This window comes from Cicer arietinum, chromosome 5 (assembly GCF_000331145.2).
Source record: "Cicer arietinum cultivar CDC Frontier isolate Library 1 chromosome 5, Cicar.CDCFrontier_v2.0, whole genome shotgun sequence".
NCBI lineage: Eukaryota > Viridiplantae > Streptophyta > Magnoliopsida > Fabales > Fabaceae > Cicer > Cicer arietinum.
In genome coordinates this window covers 50,806,868-50,826,431 of record NC_021164.2, presented here as the reverse complement: position 1 = coordinate 50,826,431, position 19,564 = coordinate 50,806,868, and the positions used below count along the sequence as shown (strand labels likewise).

The following is a 19,564-nucleotide window of genomic DNA, read 5'->3' as shown; positions in this document are numbered from 1 at the left end:
AAAAAAAAAACTTTTTTAATGCTATTTGTATTTTATATTTATATTGATTTAAATTGAACTTTATTTTATTTTTTAATATATTTAAATTTATAAATAAAAAAATACAATTGATTTTCTATCATATCTAATATGCAAATATACTGATAAGAAATAAATTAATATTTAAAATTAAATAAAACTCAACCTTGAAATAACGACATGACCTTAATTTAAATTTTGATACTCATTCTGCTCTAACTTTAAGAAATCTAATTTTAAGAAATGTATAATATATTTAAAAAAATTATAAAATTATATATTTAAGAAAGACATATTATATTTTTTCAAAAAAATAACGTAATCTATTTACGGAAATTCAACAAATTCAAACTCTATTATCACAAATTCAACAAATACAAAGGCTACAACAACTCTATTATCATTGCCATTAACTAAACCTAGTTTCCTAACTTCATCACCTATATAAAAAAACCACAACAAGGAATATCATATTGCATAAAAATGAATCAAAACATTATACAAAGAGATGTGAAAGAAAAAAGAAAAGTGCATAAATGTGTCAAATAACTGACCTTATGAAAAAGACAAGCAAAGAAAGGTCTTCTTGGATTTGCTGGAATTTTTGCCTAGTTAATGTTTTTCTTACACTTACATTGAGATAATAGTTGTTCATGTTTAGACCGCATTAACATAAGAGCTTCTTGAAAAACTTGTTGTTAAGTTACTTATTTTACTCTTTCTTAATTACTTACCACCATCGTCCATTTCATAAACTAATAGATTATGGATTAAAAATTTAAGAGAAAAAGTGATTTGTGCGTGGAATTTATAGATTCTTTAATTTATCTGATTTGATAATTTAAGAATTTATAAATTTGGAAAAGAAATACAAATAAATAAAAAATAGTTGTGAACCTCTTTGCCGTGTCTATTCACTGTAAAAACACTTTCTATGAGGTGACGTTCAACGGTATCAACCTGACTCTGTGTTGAGTCGATGGAGAAATTGAGAAGGTTAGTAAACGACATAGCGTATGCTAAGAATCTCAGTAAACTATCTCCACTTCACCTCTCTCTTCTCCCATTCCTTTCTATATCATCTTCTCTCTACAAACTCGCTCTCTCACTTCGCCATTCCCTTTACAAACACAACAACTTCTCCCATTTTCAAACCCACCGGTAACTAACTAACTCATTTTCTAACTAACTATTTTCCTTCCTTCTTCTTTGTTTGCTGAGAAACTAAATTTTGTTGTAGGTTGCCAGTTCCTGTTATCAGCGTCGGAAATTTGACATGGGGTGGCAATGGGAAGACGCCAATGGTTGAGTTCATCGCTTTCTACTTTTCTCGTTCAGGAATTTCACCTCTTGTTCTTTCTAGGGTATTCTCTCTCTCTTTTTTTTTTTCTATTATTTATTTTCCCTGTTTTTATTAGCTTCAATTTTGTTCATGCTAGTTTTATTTTTTCTATTTAATTCTGAAATTTCAAAAAAATAAAATAATATATGGAAAATGTACCTGTGTATTGTTTAATTTAGTTGTTCCAATGATTTGATGCATTTTTGTATTTAGAAAAAGGGCTGTCCTAGTGCATGGTAGAGTTGTCAATTGCGGATTGTAGAAATTAGCGGCTGGCTTGTTAAAATTCCGATATGGTTGAGTGTTATAGTGTCGTTATAGATATTGTTTGACAATACTGTACTAATTCGCAGATTGCGGAATAATAGTTGTTTGTTAAAATTCTGCTACGCTAACACTGGTGCATGAGGCTCTCACTGAGTGGAGTGAAGGTAGATGTATGCCTCCTTAGCCCCGCAATCAAAAAGGTTGTTTCCCTTATTTGTGATGTCCTGGTCAGAAGGCACCAACCTTACCTTTAGATGGGTGTTTGTATTAATCTAATATAAAGGATTAGTTTTGTTTTACTGTAGTTTTCTAGCAAAATGCTATTAATTTAGTGGAAAAAAATGAAATGTGTTGCAGAGTGATGAATAGTTAATTGACTTGGACAAATTGTTTGTTATTATTACATGTGTGTAAATGTTGAAATGGCTTAAGTGTTCTCCATGGTACCTATAGCCTATAGGAAATACTTTCAACGTTAAAACAATGACCCTTGGTTATGATTCATTTTCTTGATTTTGCATGCCCCAAGTTTTGAATTTAATGCACCCTCCATGTCAAATTCTAACTGAACTACTCAATTTCTATGCATTTAACGTTTTACTCGATAAGTTGCTTAGCTTGATTCATTTCTATCTTCCTTTTGCAGGGTTATGGTGGTGGTGATGAAGTTAACATGCTTCAGAGACATTTACTTGGAACACCAACTAAGTTTGGTGTTGGCGCGAATCGAGCTTCTGTTGCCAGTCATTTGATCCAAAAATATGGCTACATTGATATTCGCAAGAGTTCATTGTATGAGAAACAAAACTGTTACTCGAAGGTCCAGAATTCTCTTGACTCCGAAAAAATTGGGGTTGTAGTTCTTGATGATGCAATGCAGGTAATACAACACTCCCCTACACTATCCTTATTTGTTTTCCATTGTGTATCTACTATTCATGAAATTTAGCGTTTTTTTCCTTAATATTCTTTGACATGGTGTTTGCTTTAAATCAAATCATTCATATGCAAGGTAGCATTGGAGCTTATGGCGAGAATTGGATATTGTGATGGTCAACGGACTAACTCTTTGGGGTAACGGTCGACTACTGCCACTTGGACCTTTAAGAGAGCCTTTGACTGCTCTCAGGCGAGCAGATGTAGTTGTAATCCATCATGCAGACTTGGTATGTCAAAATAATATTAATAGTTCCTTTTAATGGAAAATAATTGGCAATTATTTTTTGTGGCAAGTTTTTCTTCATCGGTTTGTATTTACTTATTTAGGTCGCATGTCTGTATGCAAATTTATAAACACAAGCATCATGCTGAAAATCGTGCTTTTGGAGATTCTCAGGTTTCTGATGATGTTCTTGAGGATATTGAGTCAATGGTCCAAGGAATTAAAAAGTCTGTTCCTATTTTCTTTACAAAAATGGACCCAACATACTTATTTGAGGTGGGAAACATCAATGCTAAAATACCATTGACGGTTCTTCACGAAGCTACTATTTTATGCGTTTCTGCTATTGGTTCTGCAGAACCTTTTGTGAAGCGGATTCAAGAGGTATTCCTCCTCTATCATATTTCTTCAACTAAATAGAATATATATTTTTAATATCATTGGAGAATGGTCTGAATACAAATATAGTAATTGACTATTTCATTTTTACATGTTAAAGCTTGTCTACCATTTTGTTTAAAATTATGAAATTCTTTGACATGAAAGGATTGTAATATAAATAAAATAACTGAAACAGTTGATGCATACGGAGTGACACAGACCAACCCTTTTGTCTGCCATGCTATCTAGCTATAATGTTGTATTAAGTGGACTTTCCCTTTCTTTTTCCCTTACTCCGCTTTCTATTTATTATCTCTAAAGTGCAGATGGGAGCACTTTATGTTGATCGAATAGATTTCAGTGATCATCACATATTCGATGCCACGGTACATTTATCTTTCCTGAACCAAATAATTTGTTGATTGACTACATACTCTATTGTTTCAAGTAAACTCTTAAACCTGTTGGTCATTATTTTTGAAGCCATGTTGTTAAATAAGCAGTGGTATTTAAGAAAACTGCTTGAAGATCATAATCGTATTGAGTGCTGCCATTTGTGCCTACTTTCATTTATTTGTGTATTTTTTCATTTTGAATATGTGATAGAGTTTTACGGGACTAAAATGCTAATATAACATATTCATTCTATCCAGGATATTGATTTGATCAAAGCCAGACTTGGAGAACTAGAGAGGAAGTTTGGTTCCAAACCAATTGTTGTAATAACTGAAAAGGTAATTAGACATACTTCCCACAATTGTGTTGTTGTGTATGTATGAAATTCCATGTATATATGTTTGTATCCCTATTATAACCCCTCAATTAAACTTTCCTTTCTGCAGGATTATGATAGGGACCCTGAGATTCTTAAGCAACTTTATCCATTTAAAGTTTTTGCCCTGTGCTCTGCATTGAAGATTTTGCCCTATAAAGGAAATACAGAAGATATCTTTAAGAAATTTCTGAAGGACCAATTGAAATTAGAATTTCCTGCATCAGATTAATCTTAGCTTGTAGTAAGCTCTCCTTTACAAGAATGTGCTTATCCTACTAAATATTGTTTGCTAGGCCCTCTGTTTTGCAATTATGTCACTGGCTCTATTGTTGATGATATTTTTTCCAGGATCACATTAGATTGCCTTACAAAATTGAGAAAAGGGAATTCAAACCTGACATAAAGTATGTGTGAGAAAAGACAATTTCATGGTGATGCCAGATTATTATATCTTTCAGAAATGATATTCACAACACAAATATTGTCGGACACTGTAAAATGAAGTGGTTTTATGTTTTTCGTTGATTTATTCTCTCTCTTCCACTCATGTTGGGTGTATATTTTTGTGTGTGTCTACATACAACGTCGGATTTGTGATGCTCAAATAACACTACTCTTTTTTCTCCTTTGTGTCTGGTTGTTTTTGTGCGAATTTATGTTGAAACCGTGTGTTTTTCAGCAAAGAAAAACTGTTGCTATAATCTAGTAATCAAACTTCAAATTACTGCAAGAACCTACTCTAATGTTATCTTGAAGGAGACAAATTCTATGACATGATTTTTTTAATAGAAATATCTATTCTCTTAAAGGTACCATTAGTTACCCAGCTTGATTGGGGAGAATCTCTTTAAAGTCATAATGGTAGAGGAACCGTGGAGAGAATGTAAAATTTATATACATAACAAAACCTTGCATTTATTTCTGTTTTTTTTCTTCTTCTTTTGGCTCTTGATTTGAGCAAATTTTGGATATTTTGGTAATGGATGAAGCTTCTCTTTGCCTCAATGAGTCAATGGCTTCTTAAGGACCACTTGCATCAAGGTAAACTTTCAATTTTGATTACAGATACCAAACAATTCTCCCACCCAAATGGGTTAACGGAGAGTTAGGATCTTCTCTATTTTTTCCTCTTATTTATGATCATTTGAAGAGATATAGACACAAAAATTAAAAAATTTAATGACAGTTAGATCTACTTAGTGGTGAGACTTACTATGTGTCTATCTCTCTCTCTAAATAGATCATAATTGATAACGCAGAAATGAAGAGAATTTTATTTCATTATCAGTTGCACATGTTTAGTTTTTTTCTTACATTATTTTCCTCAAATTTTTACTAACTTTCCAATTTCAAACAAAGAGCGTTAGATTTTGAGTGGCATAGTCTATAAATAAGGGTAATGCTATGTTCTGATTCCGTGAGTCAAAAATCATTCTCATCACTCATCATCTCTTTATATTTTGGAACAAACCCATTTTAATATTTTCTTTTTGACATAAAAGCAACTTTTTCTTTTTACACTTCACTCAATTTAACAATAAAAACTCTTCTCAATTTATTTTTTTATGGAGAAAAAGTTTAAAAAAGGTGGGTCGTGAGAGCTCAGTAAAATAGAGAAAGACTTACGGTTCAGAAAATGTATTGATATATTGCCTATCATCAAAACCCTCACATCATAGGTTAGATTCAAAATTAGGTTTTTTAAGATATGAACCATATAGGTACCAATTAAACTAACATTTGTTGGGTTAATTAATTCGGCATGCGTTTGAAAATATGATGGCTTATCAATTCTCGCATTGCGATATAGTTTTTACATTGAAAACTAGAAGCTCCAATTTATAACTTTAACCTCACCGCGATATTCTATCGTGAAATCACCCACCTCACCATTTAACGTTTTCACATGTGCAGTATACAAGAATACAAAAATATATCTATTTTCTCTGTGAATGAATGATAGACAAGACACGTTGCAAAAGAAAGAAAGATATTTTCCCCATTTAAATGCACTTGGCAAGTGTGTTGGTATGTGAGCAACAATTTGTATGTGGCTATTAGTTGGTTCTCAAAGTTTTATTACTGCTATACCCCATATGAAAAGGAGAGTTTCTAAACAAGAATTACAATGCTTTTGTGTTCAACTTGCTTTATACCAACAAAGCTTTTTTTTCTTATCGTGTTTCCCTATTCATTCAATTAAACCAAAAAGGTAGAAGATACCTCCAGAGGATAATGCTTCTGTCTGCTTCTTTTTAATTAACTTGAAAACATGATTAACATGATCACAACTTAGCTTACTGGCTCACAACAGCCAAAGATTATAACAATTTACATTATAACAAGGGACATGATTTTAATTCTATATAAAATAATTATCATTGTTAATAATAATTTATTTTTTATTTTTAAATAGAAATAAATCAAAGTCAATTTTACGGTGTGATATATTTGAACTCTAATTTTATTTTTAAAAACAAATCTGAGTCGGTTGATGATAACATCTAGAGACAAAGAGGACCCTTTTCTCCACTATTACATTGTTTCAATAACTGTATTATTAAATCTCTAACCAAACCTTCTCAACCACCACAGCACACAACAAAATAAATAAAAAACAAATCACATCCTAGTAACACATTCCAAAATGAACAAGTTAGTTATTTTGATGAGAAATTCCTTTCTCTTTATCTCTTTCTTCATCATCATGTTCAGTTTAGGATTCCTTGAAGCTCAAAAGGTTCCAGCTATATATGTGTTTGGAGACTCACTTGTTGATGTTGGCAACAACAATTACATAAATGGTACTTTTGCAAAAGCAATTCTTCCTTACTATGGCATTGATTTTCCAACTAAGAAACCTGCTGGGAGGTTTAGTAATGGCAAGAATGCTGCTGATTTGATTGGTAACTCATTCTAAATCTTATCTCTTTCTTCTTCCTGATATTTATACAGTCAGTGTTTACTTTAGCAATCTTTGAATAATTTTCTTTTTCTTTGATATCTTTAAATTAAAAACGTGTCTGATATCCTACACGTTTTGATATCCGTCATTAACTTGACGCTAAAACATATAATTATATAAAATTATTTTTATTTTTTAAAACTATTAGTGTGTGAGTTTATCTCAATGTTTGATAGTTATTAGAATTTACAAGCGTTTGAGTTAGGAAAATATGCAAACCAAATCTCTAGTTAGAATTGGCTAAAAAACCAGAAACAAGTGTTTGAGTATGGATACAGTTTTTTAGCAACACTTTACGGCATATACCTTTTCTGCAATGCTTTTTTTCATATAAAAATAAAAAATACATTGGAGTCTGACACATATTTTCTTGTGCACTAACTTAGTGAGCATGCTATATCATATGATGGGAGAAAGAAAAACTCAAAGGCATACTAGTATTGGTTATAAAAAAGTTTAGGCTGTTAATTTATTTATTTATTTAACTAACATCACACTTATTTTAATAACATCACACTTATTAAGAAGTTAGTTTAATGGTGTTAATTTTATATTAAAAAATTTTATAATTACTAAAATTCAATTTCATTTTAAGTATAATTTAAGATTATGTACATTTTTAAAGAAAATTATTGTGTACAAATTTTATGATAAAATGGTTTTTATTGACAAAAATACCCTTATGAATAAAGTAGTTAGTTGACTAAGTAGGTAGATAAAGTTACAATAAATATGAATATTAGTGAAAAAGATAATTAATACTTGATTGATATTCTAAAATGATAAAATAATATGAGATAAACAAATATTTCAAAATAACACTCTTAATATAAGTTATGAGAGAGATGGATGTAGGAAAGAAATTATTGACACAATTTTCTTTTTTCTTTTTGATTGAAAGACAAGAGGGGCCAAACTTGTTGTACAATATGGATCAGAAGTTAATACCATTTATTGCTGTTTTATTGGGGCATAATAATAATAATAATGTAATAAAGTATTTTTGCTAATATTTGCATGAAATGAATGGTTGTTGCAGCTGAAAAAATAGGCCTACCCACTTCACCACCTTACCTCTCCATATTATCTAAGGTAAAAAACAACAACAAGAAGAATGTATCCTTCTTGGGTGGTGTTAATTTTGCCTCTGGAGGTGCAGGAATATTTAATGGCAAACATGATAGTTTGGTAAGTGTACTTCTAATTATTTATTTTCTTTCTCTAATTTTTTTTTTGGTTTTGCACAGTAAAATGTAGCTCAAAATGGCCATGAAATGGAAAATAGATTTATTTACCTTAATCGTCGAATCTAAATCAATGAGAGATTGTTTAAAATTAATTATGTGAATGTATAATATGAGTCGTTTAATTTCAAATTAATGATTAAGATTAATTAATATGTATAATTGCGTGCTATTATTACCTCAACGGTGTATATCCCAAAAAGAGAAACCCAAGTAGTGAATGAAATGGGGCTAGGAATCCCAAATGTGGCAAGAGTAGTTATCCTTACACTAAAAATAGTTACAAAATTAATGAAAATATTTTTTATGTAATAAATTTAGGATGAGAGGATGATGTCCTAGTAAATTTATTTTTTTAAAGATTTATTGAACATTTATAAAAAAAAATTATATTTACAACTTTTGAATAATACTAACAAAAATTGTACCTGTAATCTGTAAAATCTAATACATTTCCTTTTCTTTTTAGTACTATAATAATTAATGAAAATATTCTACCAATCGAGTTATCCCCACTTGTGACTTTTTTTTTTTTGTAGTGGAGATCAATACCTTTGAAAGAGCAAGTGGAATACTACTCACAAGTATATGAACAATTGAAACAACAAATAGGAGCATCTAAACTTCAAAATCACCTCTCAAAATCCATTTTCTTTGTTGTGATTGGAGGCAATGATATCTTTGATTACTTGAATTCAATGGATCTTCAAAAGAAAAACACCCCACAACAATATGTGAATTCTATGGCTTCTTCGTTAAAAGTGCAACTACAGGTAAGCGCAATGGTCGTAAATTACTATATTCGGTCTTATATATAAGTGAAAGTTAGGTCAACAAAATATATCAAGTTTTGTTGACTCAATTTTCTTATATATATGACTAAATTTAGTATAAGTTAATACTTACTATTATAACTAATTTTATTTATTCAAGAGTATGATTTTTAAATGTGGTTAAAGATACACTACAAATTTTGATATAGTGGCAAAATACACCCAAATAAAGTCAATGTGAGCGACCACTATTGTGGCTGAGATGTCGATGCAGAGATCTCTAAAATCTTTATATTACTGGCGTAATCTTGAACCATGAAATACTATATGTTTAGAAGGATGAAAATTTATGTTATGTGGATGCATTTTCATTTTGGTAAGATAACATTTTTGCAGAGATTATACAACAATGGTGCAAGGATGTTAGAGATTGCTGGTGTTGCTGCAATTGGATGTTGTCCTACATTGAGACTCAAAAACAAAACAGAATGCTTTTCAGAAGCCAATTTTTTGTCATTTAAATATAATGAAGAGCTTCAATCCATGTTAAAGGAATGGCAATTGGAGAACAAGAACATAAGTTACTCATACTTTGATACTTATGCAGCACTCCAAGACCTCATTCAGAATCCAACTTCTCATGGTATAATCACATTTTCATACATCTCTTATCTCTACATTCTCATAAACAACTTGTTTAAAAAACACTTAAAAGAAAGAACACCAAATTCAACTCCAAAGAAAACAGGTAAATAAATGCAAACAAAAACACAATGGTTAATCATAGAGTTTGGCGAATTATGCATAAATTTTCTATAGCAAATATAGTTTTCTATTTCGCGATATTTTAGTCATAGAATAGAACACTTTAATTAAATATTTATTTTATAACTTTATTCTTACTAGAGTGACTATCTACTTGTCAATAAATATGAGTCTTATTAAAAAAATATATTAATATTTAACATGATATATCTTTTTTCCTCTTTTTTTTTTTTTTTGTCTAATCAAACAAAAAGAGAGACCATTTATCCCCTCATTTCATCTCTCTATTTTCTCTCAATTCAAACATACAAAATCATCTTATTCTTTTTTCCTTAATTTTTTTCAATATTAATTGTATATCCTCTCAAATCCACTTGCATCTAAAAAAAGCCATATATCATGTATAAAGGACTTAATTCATATCCCTTTAATTTTCAGGATTTGTAGATGTGAAAAATGCATGTTGTGGAATTGGTGAATTAAATGCTCAACTTCCATGTCTACCAAGTTCAAACATTTGTACGAACAGACAAGACCATATCTTTTGGGATCCAGTTCATCCTACTGAGGCAGTCACAACCATAATTGTTGATAGAATTTTTAATGGTCCTTCAAAATACACATCTCCTATAAATATGAAACAGCTTCTTCATGAATCAATTGCAAAATCACTTAGTCCCTTCAATTTTTTACTTTTATTAGGTTTGGTGGTTACTTGTTATTATCAAACAAAAACAATATAAAGAATTGAAAGAAAAAAAAATTGTGGCACATCATGAGATTATTCAGAAATCAGCATTAGGTGTCAATTAGTCCCACATCCATTAGTTTAGAAGCAAAAGTTAGGATTATGAGATATAAAAATGAAGTGTGTGACTTGAAGATGGGTCTATCACAAAGGTCCATAACTAAGGTCAGTGATCTCTATTGCACATAAGTGGAGTGCTATTTTAAGATTTAGGTACTAGTGGATCTTACATCATAATTTGTGATAGTGGAAGTTTATGTTTGTGCATAATTTTAATATCAAACTCTATTGTTTAGATTGTTGTTATTAATAATAAAGTGATTTTGTCATTTATTAATTGTGAATGAAGATATTTTATCATTATATCCATTTTGAGGGAAAGTTTTCAATTAAGGACTAGAAATAGTATAATCAAAGACCTCATCAAGCATGAAAGTAGAACAAATTAACTTTTTGTTTACTGCAGTATGCACTTGTCTTAATAAATTTATTTGTTCTTGACCTCGTTTACTTTTTGCAGCCGTTTCACCAATTTTAGAAATGGGTATTCTTTGATAGTAGTAGATTTGTATTTATTTATCATCTCAAAACTTAATTCACTACAAGGAAATTGACTTTTAATAACGTTTGTCCCTAAAAGTTAAAAATTATAGGTAAATATTCAGAATACCTTAAGTGACATTTGGATCTGCTGTCAACTTTAAGAGAACCTCTGGCTACATTTTGGATATAAAAAATTAATATATTCATATAATATTGTCTTGTCTCTAAAAATTAAATAAATATAAAAAATAATTTATCTATTTTTACGGTATTTTCTGTCACTAAAACTTATTATTATTTATTAAATAAAATTTATTTTATCTCTCAACTAATTGTAATTCTATGTTATTAAAAGAGTATTTATATGTCAGTTAACTTGTTTTAGTATCCTAAAATCGGTAAATCGTAAGAGTTTAAAAATTAATTCCAAAGTGTAACAATCTCGCTTTAGAATCACATTGAAAAAATTTACTAAACCATAGGCTATAGTAAGGTTGAAACACTAAAAGACATTAAATAAAGTCTTTTTAAAATTTTGATATCCATAAATTTTATTCAAATATTTTCAACATAATTCATTCACTAATACATATTAAGGTCTAAACAGAAACCTCACCATACAAAGTTTGGCCAAAATACAATCAATTAAATAAATTAAAAATAACAAATTATATTAAATTAAAATATTTCAAATGGATTTTAGAACAAAAATTTGAGTTTGAATTTGTTGAATTTTCATAAATAGATTATGTTATTTTTTTGAAAAAAATATAATATGCCTTTCTTAAATATATTATTTCATAATTTTTTAAATATACTATACACTTCTTAAACTTAGAGTGGGATGAGTCTTAAAATTTAAGTTAAGGTCTTGTTGTTATTTTAAGGTTGAGTCTTATTCAATTTTAAATGTCAATTTATTTTTTACTAGTATATGAAGTCGTGCACTGCATATGATAGAAAATCAATTGTATTTTTACTTTTTTATAAATTTAAATATATTATAAAGTAAAATAAAGTTCAATTTGAATCAATATAATATAAAATACAAATAACATTAAAATTCTTTTTCTTACTAATCTTCGGATGGTAAACATGTAAGAACCATACGCGAAATTCATGAATTGAAATCATATTTACTTGCTTAAAAACTCCAAATCTCTTATCACTTAGACCAATTCATTTAAGAACTTCAAATCTCTTATCATTTGGACCAACTCATTTAAGAACTCGAAAGCTCTTATCACTTGGACCAATTCATTGTTGGTACATTAAAAAATTATATTATTATACATTACCGTTAATGATAAAAAAAAATGTTATTCATATTTATAAAAAATATTAAACTTAGAAATACTAAAGATAGAAACTCAAATTATGTGAGATATTTATGTAAGTTTTAGAATTAAAAAATATATATTAATAATTAAAAACAACATATAACGTAAATAATCAAATTATAAATGATAAAAAAAAATGTTAAAATTTTATGTATAATATGATATTGGAATAAATATGACATAAAATTTATTCAATCACAATTGATCCATTATACCTTATTAAATAGAGAGTTTTTAACCAAACCATTGAGATATACAATAAGTGATTGGTGCACAATGTACATGGTAGGAGATGCACGTAAAGCCTTGCAATCAATTGACACTGTTTTTCACTGGGAAAACATCTTGTATGAAAGACATTTGTTGTTAAAATATGAAAGTGAAACCTTTTTAATTTTTGCTATCAACCGATAAAATCTTATATAAATTAAATAAAATATATTTTTGTTGCAAATTATTTAATATTTTTCTTAATACAACTGAATTGGCTAACGAAAATAACAGGGATAAGAGAAATATTAATTATAAATCGATAAATTTTGAGACATAAAGTGAGCACATATTTGCTTATATTAGAAATATTAGTTATAAAGTGAGAAATTATGAGACAAGTAATGAACATATTGCTAACATAAGTTATTGGAGTGGTAATATACACACTATTTTTTTATTCAACTAAAAGATAAAAAAAATTACATTAGTTCTTGATGTTGTTGTAGAACAGTTGAAATTTCTTATTTTATTTTTAAAAAAATATAGAGAAAATAGATTTGAAAATATTAAATTTACTTAAGAAATTTTCTATAGTTATTAAATAAAATATTAATAATTTATTTATTAATTTTTGAAAATACCCTATCTAATAGTTTCGCTTTAGACTTCATAATGTGTTGGGCCGGACCTGACAAAGTATGTATGTCTTGTAAATTATTGACTATCGAGTTATATTCTTATAAATAAAAAAATAAAAGTGTTTATATATTTTAAAACCAAAAAATAATTTAAGGATGATATGTGATATATACAAAATAGTTAATTTGGCATACTCGGTCTTGCAAACTAATAAATATATATAGATATTCTAAAGAAATAGTAATTTAATAAAAAAAATTATCAAAAAAATATAAGTATAGATTTAACTTTTTATCGTATCCATTGTATAAAAAATATAAATACAATAATTTGGCATAAATTAATTAACCACACCATATCTAAATAAAAATAAATAAATATTATCAGTTGAAAATAATGTAATCATAAAAGAATTTTTTAAAGATTGGACTGTATAATATTTATTTATTATAGAACTATATGAGTTTTAAAATACATAAAATATTATTTATTTTATAGCTAAAGAAACATCCGAATTCAATATATATACAAATCTCTCAAAATATTATGACTTAGTATGAAAATATATTTAATAGTTATTATCTCTGAAAATATATGACTTAGTATGAAAACATATACAAACATTATGCTTGCCATTAATGACCATAGGTTTGACCATATTTCCACAATTCCCATCATACTTTCAAATTTTTAATTCACTTCTTATTTCTATTTTTTCTCTTCTATATGTATTTATATAAGGTGTCCTATCTCCAATTTTTAACTCGTATCTTTTCTTTTAGTTTAGTATCTCCAATTAGTTTGTATCAATTTTTAATTGTTTCTTTAGTGTGAAGTAGTTCCTTCTATATATAAACATTGTATTAATGTCTTCTATATATAGGCGTTGTATTAATGTCAAGTGAATATCATTTGGAGATACTATAGGGTATTAAAGAAGGAGTATAATCCCAATAGTTAATTACTTAGTTTTTATGTATTTTTAAATTATATATATTTCAAAAATATGTATTTCTTATTATATAATTTCATAATTACTTTTTAAAAATATATAATACTCCTTATAAATAAATATTTTTATTCTTTGCATTATAAGTATCTTTTTATTAAAAAATTTGACTGATTTGAAATAAAAAAAGATCTGTTATAATTTAATAATCCTAATTATACATGTTTTTGAATGAAATTTAAATATAATATCTATTTCTTACTTATATAATTTTGAATTAAATATAATAAAAACTATTATAATCTCCAAAAATATGATTTTTTTTTTTGCATCATCTAATATGTATATTTTTTAATGAATAATTCCACATTATTTTTTTAAAATAATTTTTATATTCATTATATAATACTTCTTATAAATAAATATTCTTATTTTTGTTATGAATTATACAGTATCTTTTTACTAAAAAACTTGACTGATTTAAAATTAAAAAAAAAAAATCTGTTATCATTTAATAATTTGAATTATACATTTTTTAAATAAGTTTTAGAAATAGATATCTAAAAAATATATAATATCAATTTCTTATCTATATAATTTTGAATTAAATATTTTTAAAACTATTATAATCTCCAAAAATATAATTTCTTTTACATCATATAATATGTATATTTTTTAATAATATAATTTCACAATAATTTTTTAAAAATAATTTTTATATTCATTATAAATAGATATTCCTAATTTTTTTAATTATACAGTATCATTTTTATCGGTAGTTCTAAATTATTTTACATGAAGAATATCTATTATAATATGTTAATCTGAACTATACAATTTTTGAACTAAAAACCAAAAGTCTGTTGTTTAAAATTAAATAATATCTATTACTTAGATATATAATTTCAAATTGAATAATATAAAACGTATTTTTCAATTTAAAATATTACATAATTCAAATCCCTTATCTTGTATTTTTCGTTATACAATACTATATAAATAATATTAAAAATATTTTTTTTATCATAGGTATAGATACGTGTAAAATCATATTATACATAATTAATCATAGGTAAATCATATGTAAAAAATATGATGTAAAAGAAATTATATTTTTTTAGAACTTTCCGAGTCCGAGGGACTATTGCTGTAGAATTGATTAATAGCATTCAAGGTTAAACATGACTCCTAGAGAATTACCAAAATACGAAGTTCTCTTTTCTCCTTTCGTTCTCTTCTTTCTTTTTTATTTTTACTTGGTTGGCAGGGCAGGGTCGGGGCCTTTATCGCTGGGCGAGCGCATCCGATTGATTCTAAAGTCCTTTCCTAAACCACTTCCCGTTTAGTTGCTGAAAGATAGATAGAACCTATGAGATTTAGTTCCAGGAATATGCAAGCTAGAAAGATGCTATTTGCTGCTATTCCATCTATTTGTGCATTAAGTTCGAATAAGATATCAATCTATAATGAAGAAATGATAGTAGCTCGTTGTTTTATAGGCTTCATCATATTCAGTCGGAAGAGTTTAGGTAATACTTTCAAAGTGACTCTCGACGGGAGAATCCAGGCTATTCAGGAAGAATCGCAGCAATTCCCCAATCCTAACGAAGTCGTTCCTCCGGAATCTAATGAACAACAACGATTACTTAGGATCAGTTTGCGAATTTGTGGCACCGTAGTTGAATCATTACCAATGGAACGCTGTGCGCCTAAGTGCGAAAAGACAGTGCAAGCTTTGTTATGCCGAAACCTAAATGTTAAGTCAGCAACACTTCCAAATGCCACTTCTTCCCGTCGCATCCGTCTTCAGGACGATCTAGGCACAAAGTTTCACTTATTAGTTAGGAGGAGATTTAGCCCCCTGTGTATCTCGAAAGCAGAAAAAATAGAACTCATTCGAGAGAGCTTGGTGGTCTTAAGAATGGTTCGGGTGGGGGGTTCTCTTAAGAATAAATAAGACGAATAGAATCTAATTCATGTTTATGCTAACAGAAGAGCGGATCCAATACACAGACAACTTCTTTCTCATGAAGCAGCTTTGCAAGAAAGGAGTTAGTTCCCTCCGAGGGTTCTGATAGCCAATGCTTCCTACGCTCCAGCCCTTAGCCCTGAACTCCTTAGCACAAGCACTAAGTAAGCCCGTGAAGGCCTTCAATATCGCACCTACTAGGACTGAAATTAAGTTTTCGAATAGGACGACTTCTTTCTTTTCTGTATGCTAGGGCCGCCCGCACGCTTTAAGGGTTGTTGAACGTATTGCACTAAGAAAGACTCCTGCCGTTGCGGTAAGATTTTCTTTGAAAGCCAAGCCGCTCAAGCAATTTCTTTAAAGAAGAGCAAGCAAGATAAGGAAGGCTCGAAAGCTGCGAAGAAAGTCGAGCTGCTCTTATCGAGCTGTGAAATCGGTGTGGTGAGGTATTGGAAGTGTTCAGCGAATATAGATAAAAAAACTAAAAAAGAGCACCGTGCTATACTGGCAGAGCTTCAGCAAAACTAGGTAGGTAGCTTTAGCTAATGAGAGATGGATTTGGGGATTAGATTATATTAGGCCTCCTAATTAATGGAATTAGTTTTATATTGATTAGTTTATTTTTAAAGAAGCATTCTCCCTTGACTCGATCTATAATGGAATTATCGATAGAACGTTGATCAATATTAAGGAAGAGATCGAGGATCACAGCAGGATCCTATCTGATCTTTGTCAACACAGGACTCGAAGCCCCCTGCTCAAACAAAAGGGTAATCCTTCAGAATTGAAAATTCCTTTCGGATTTCTTATATTAATTATAGTTGAGGGGAGAAGACTCTCTATCTATATAGGGGGGGAGCCATTGTGAAGCCTAGAGAGGCGGAAGCGGCAAATAGCTTCTACCGAGTTCCACAACACTTAGCTTAGTAGCTTAACTCTTTCTACTGGCGTGGCGCTGCTGGATGCTTCTGATCAATAGAACAGGAAGAGGAGTCAGCCAAAAAGAAATTTGAAAGTAATGACCACCAAGATACGCATAGTGATTCGATCTTTTGATCACCCATTTTTGGAAAACAATTTTGGGGGGCTTCCGCCTTACACACGGAAGATTGGATTGCCTGAATCACGAGTCTTATATACTGTGTTACGATCACCTCATATTGATAAAAAGTCCAGAGAACAATTTGAAATGGAAATCAAGAAAAAATATCTGGTCATAAAAACAGAAAAGCATGAATTGCGAAAGAAGTTTATCTTTTCGTTCGTGATCTTAGTTTTTGTGCTTTCTTTCAGTCTCTACTATTTAAAATAGGGTTATCTCTTGGTAGTCGAGTCCTCTCCTTTGCTTTATTTAAATTTGGCCTCGCGGGGGGACTTGCCTGGGCAATAGGATGTCTTTTGCGAGCACTATTCAGTGCCGATGGGGGGCTCTCCATCGGGAATGGCATGATGCCTCACGGAGCTGCCGAATCCACCAATTCGGATTTGTTTACTTATACTAGCGATTTGGTGGAGGAATGGGAGCTGCACGTTAGCACTTGACTTTATGACTTTTCCGTCTCGCATAAGATGTCCTGTCTCTTTTCAGTTTTAGCGGAATAAGCAGTATTGGTGGTGGGAACAGCCATAGTTGATGCTAGTGCAATAAGACTTGATGAAGGCGGCACTTGCCTTCAAGCTTGAAACTGATTGACCATGAGAGTCAGATCAATAGTCTATCCCCGAGAGCAGATGGGAGAGGAGAGCTATACCAAGGATGGGAGAGTCAAGGGTGATGCCTGATCCGGGTTGACTCTAATAAGACTAATAGCCGTACCGCAGAAAGAAGGTCAACCTAACCCCAGGTAATCACAGCTTTCTTCCGAACTCGCTTTCGAGCTAACCTTACATGGAGCTACCAGCCAACAAGAGTTCTCATTCACGGCTAACTAAGCATTCGTTCAGAGTTGACAAGGGAGAGGGTAGACTGAAGACCATCACATCAATCAGTCATGCGGTCGGTTTGGGGTACGGTCAGTTCACCGGGAGGATCGACCCCCCATTTTCGAGGGAGATCCTTTCCGAATGATCTCTAGTCTATCGTCTAGTCTACTGTAAGCCACGTCGCATCACCCGCATGTGCGGAGGATGCCTACCCCACACACATGGAGTGAGCAAAGACAGATGCGCTAAGGCAGTAAGACCGACTCCGACTTGTCAATAGATGCTTTTTTTTGATCCTTTCATCATCTTCTCCCATAGGGAGACTTAGAATAGATCCCAGATCACCAGCCCAGGCCATGCTATCCAGAATGAACTATTATTTCATCCCACGAGTCACCCGGTTAATCAAGATGTAGAAGCCCAACTTCCTCACAGACATAGTAGGCATAGGTCCAACCACCTTTTTTTTTAAGTAGAAGTCTGAGCGGAGCTACCCACTGGACGTAAGGTGGAGTATGGTCCACCCGGAGCCAGGTGATATAAGTTTCAGTCTTCGCCTCTGGAAAGCGCCCGGATCCATCATTGAGCCTTAGATTCGAAGGGAATGGATTACTTACTCGATAGAGTGAGGGGAGTTGGCTAGACTGACTTGAACAAGTAAAGTTATTTCTTACTTATTCTTACTTATAAAGAAGGGAAGCTTGGTACAACAATTTGAATTGGATAGATTTTTTAATATCTGTAATTTGAATATGAAAGACCCTTTTACGAAAAAACCGTTGATCCGATCCAAGAGTCAGACTTTGCTATAGGAGGAAGCAAAGCTGTCAAGCCGAAACCAGTGCTACCCTCAAGTAACCCAATGGACGTACGAATATCTGCTTCGAAAGGACCAAAGAGAGTCTTTATTTAAGCTATTCTTCGCATCTCGAGAGAAGCAGTCGATTAGTGAGCATCCCATCTCATAAGGAAAGCCTTAATTTAGGCCTGGTTGCGGGGGAGAAGGACTAAGGATCAGTCTAATGGGACCTAGAGGAGATAGAAGCTGTAGTTAGTGAGTTGCGGGCTGAACTGCTGAGTCTAGAAATGACTTCTTCAGTTAAGACTAGCCTAGCAAGAAGGATTGCTGCTAGATTCTATACCAACACATTCTTTCCGAAAAGTAGAATCGCAAGGGTATGAAAGATAGCTATGAAAAGCAATCCACCCGAAAAACTACCAGCTTCTTCAATGGGGGATACCTTTCCTTTTCTATATCCTCTTCTTCTTTTTATTCTATCTTCTTTCTGTTCACCTGAGCTAATTCTTTACTTGCTTTCGAGCGCTTGGTCTGGCCTATTTGCTGTTAGAAGGGAAGCCTTAGCACAGTAGCAGGTAAAGAGAGAGGGATTGCTCGGCAGGGAAGACGGGAGAATATCCAAACCCGAATCACAGACAGGCACTCTACTCAATATACAATAAAAAAGTTAACTAAGGGGATCACAACGGCGAAGGGGGCCAATCGAGGAGACTGGAGGAGCTGGATGCAGCGATTCGGAAGTAGCGAAT

At 30.8% G+C, this 19,564-nt stretch overlaps 2 protein-coding genes across 4 annotated transcripts; both read left to right on the top strand.

Annotated features, from left to right (window-relative positions):
• Positions 1 to 904: 904 nt before the first annotated feature.
• Positions 905 to 4,570, top strand: LOC101492094 (probable tetraacyldisaccharide 4'-kinase, mitochondrial). 3 transcript variants are annotated; one of them, XM_004500033.4, is made up of 9 exons: positions 906 to 1,179; positions 1,259 to 1,382; positions 2,274 to 2,507; positions 2,644 to 2,793; positions 2,964 to 3,173; positions 3,497 to 3,556; positions 3,824 to 3,904; positions 4,013 to 4,186; positions 4,294 to 4,570. In XM_004500033.4, exons 1-8 carry the CDS (start codon positions 998 to 1,000, stop codon positions 4,172 to 4,174), a joined length of 1,203 nt encoding a protein of 400 aa, XP_004500090.1. In that variant the 5' UTR covers positions 906 to 997; the 3' UTR covers positions 4,175 to 4,186; positions 4,294 to 4,570. The 3 variants fall into 3 exon arrangements, with proteins under 3 accessions (XP_073225332.1, XP_004500090.1, XP_027190230.1); XM_027334429.2 differs by lacking the exon at positions 906 to 1,179 and adding an exon at positions 1,714 to 1,827 and having other exon boundaries at positions 1,260 to 1,382; XM_073369231.1 differs by having other exon boundaries at positions 905 to 1,179; positions 4,013 to 4,570.
• A 1,871-nt stretch (positions 4,571 to 6,441) lies between these two features.
• Positions 6,442 to 10,773, top strand: LOC101491772 (GDSL esterase/lipase At5g55050-like). Its single transcript, XM_004500031.4, has 5 exons — positions 6,442 to 6,851; positions 7,950 to 8,098; positions 8,694 to 8,927; positions 9,324 to 9,570; positions 10,131 to 10,773. Exons 1-5 carry the CDS (start codon positions 6,593 to 6,595, stop codon positions 10,433 to 10,435), a joined length of 1,194 nt encoding a protein of 397 aa, XP_004500088.1. The 5' UTR covers positions 6,442 to 6,592; the 3' UTR covers positions 10,436 to 10,773.
• The last annotated feature ends 8,791 nt before the right edge of the window (positions 10,774 to 19,564 follow it).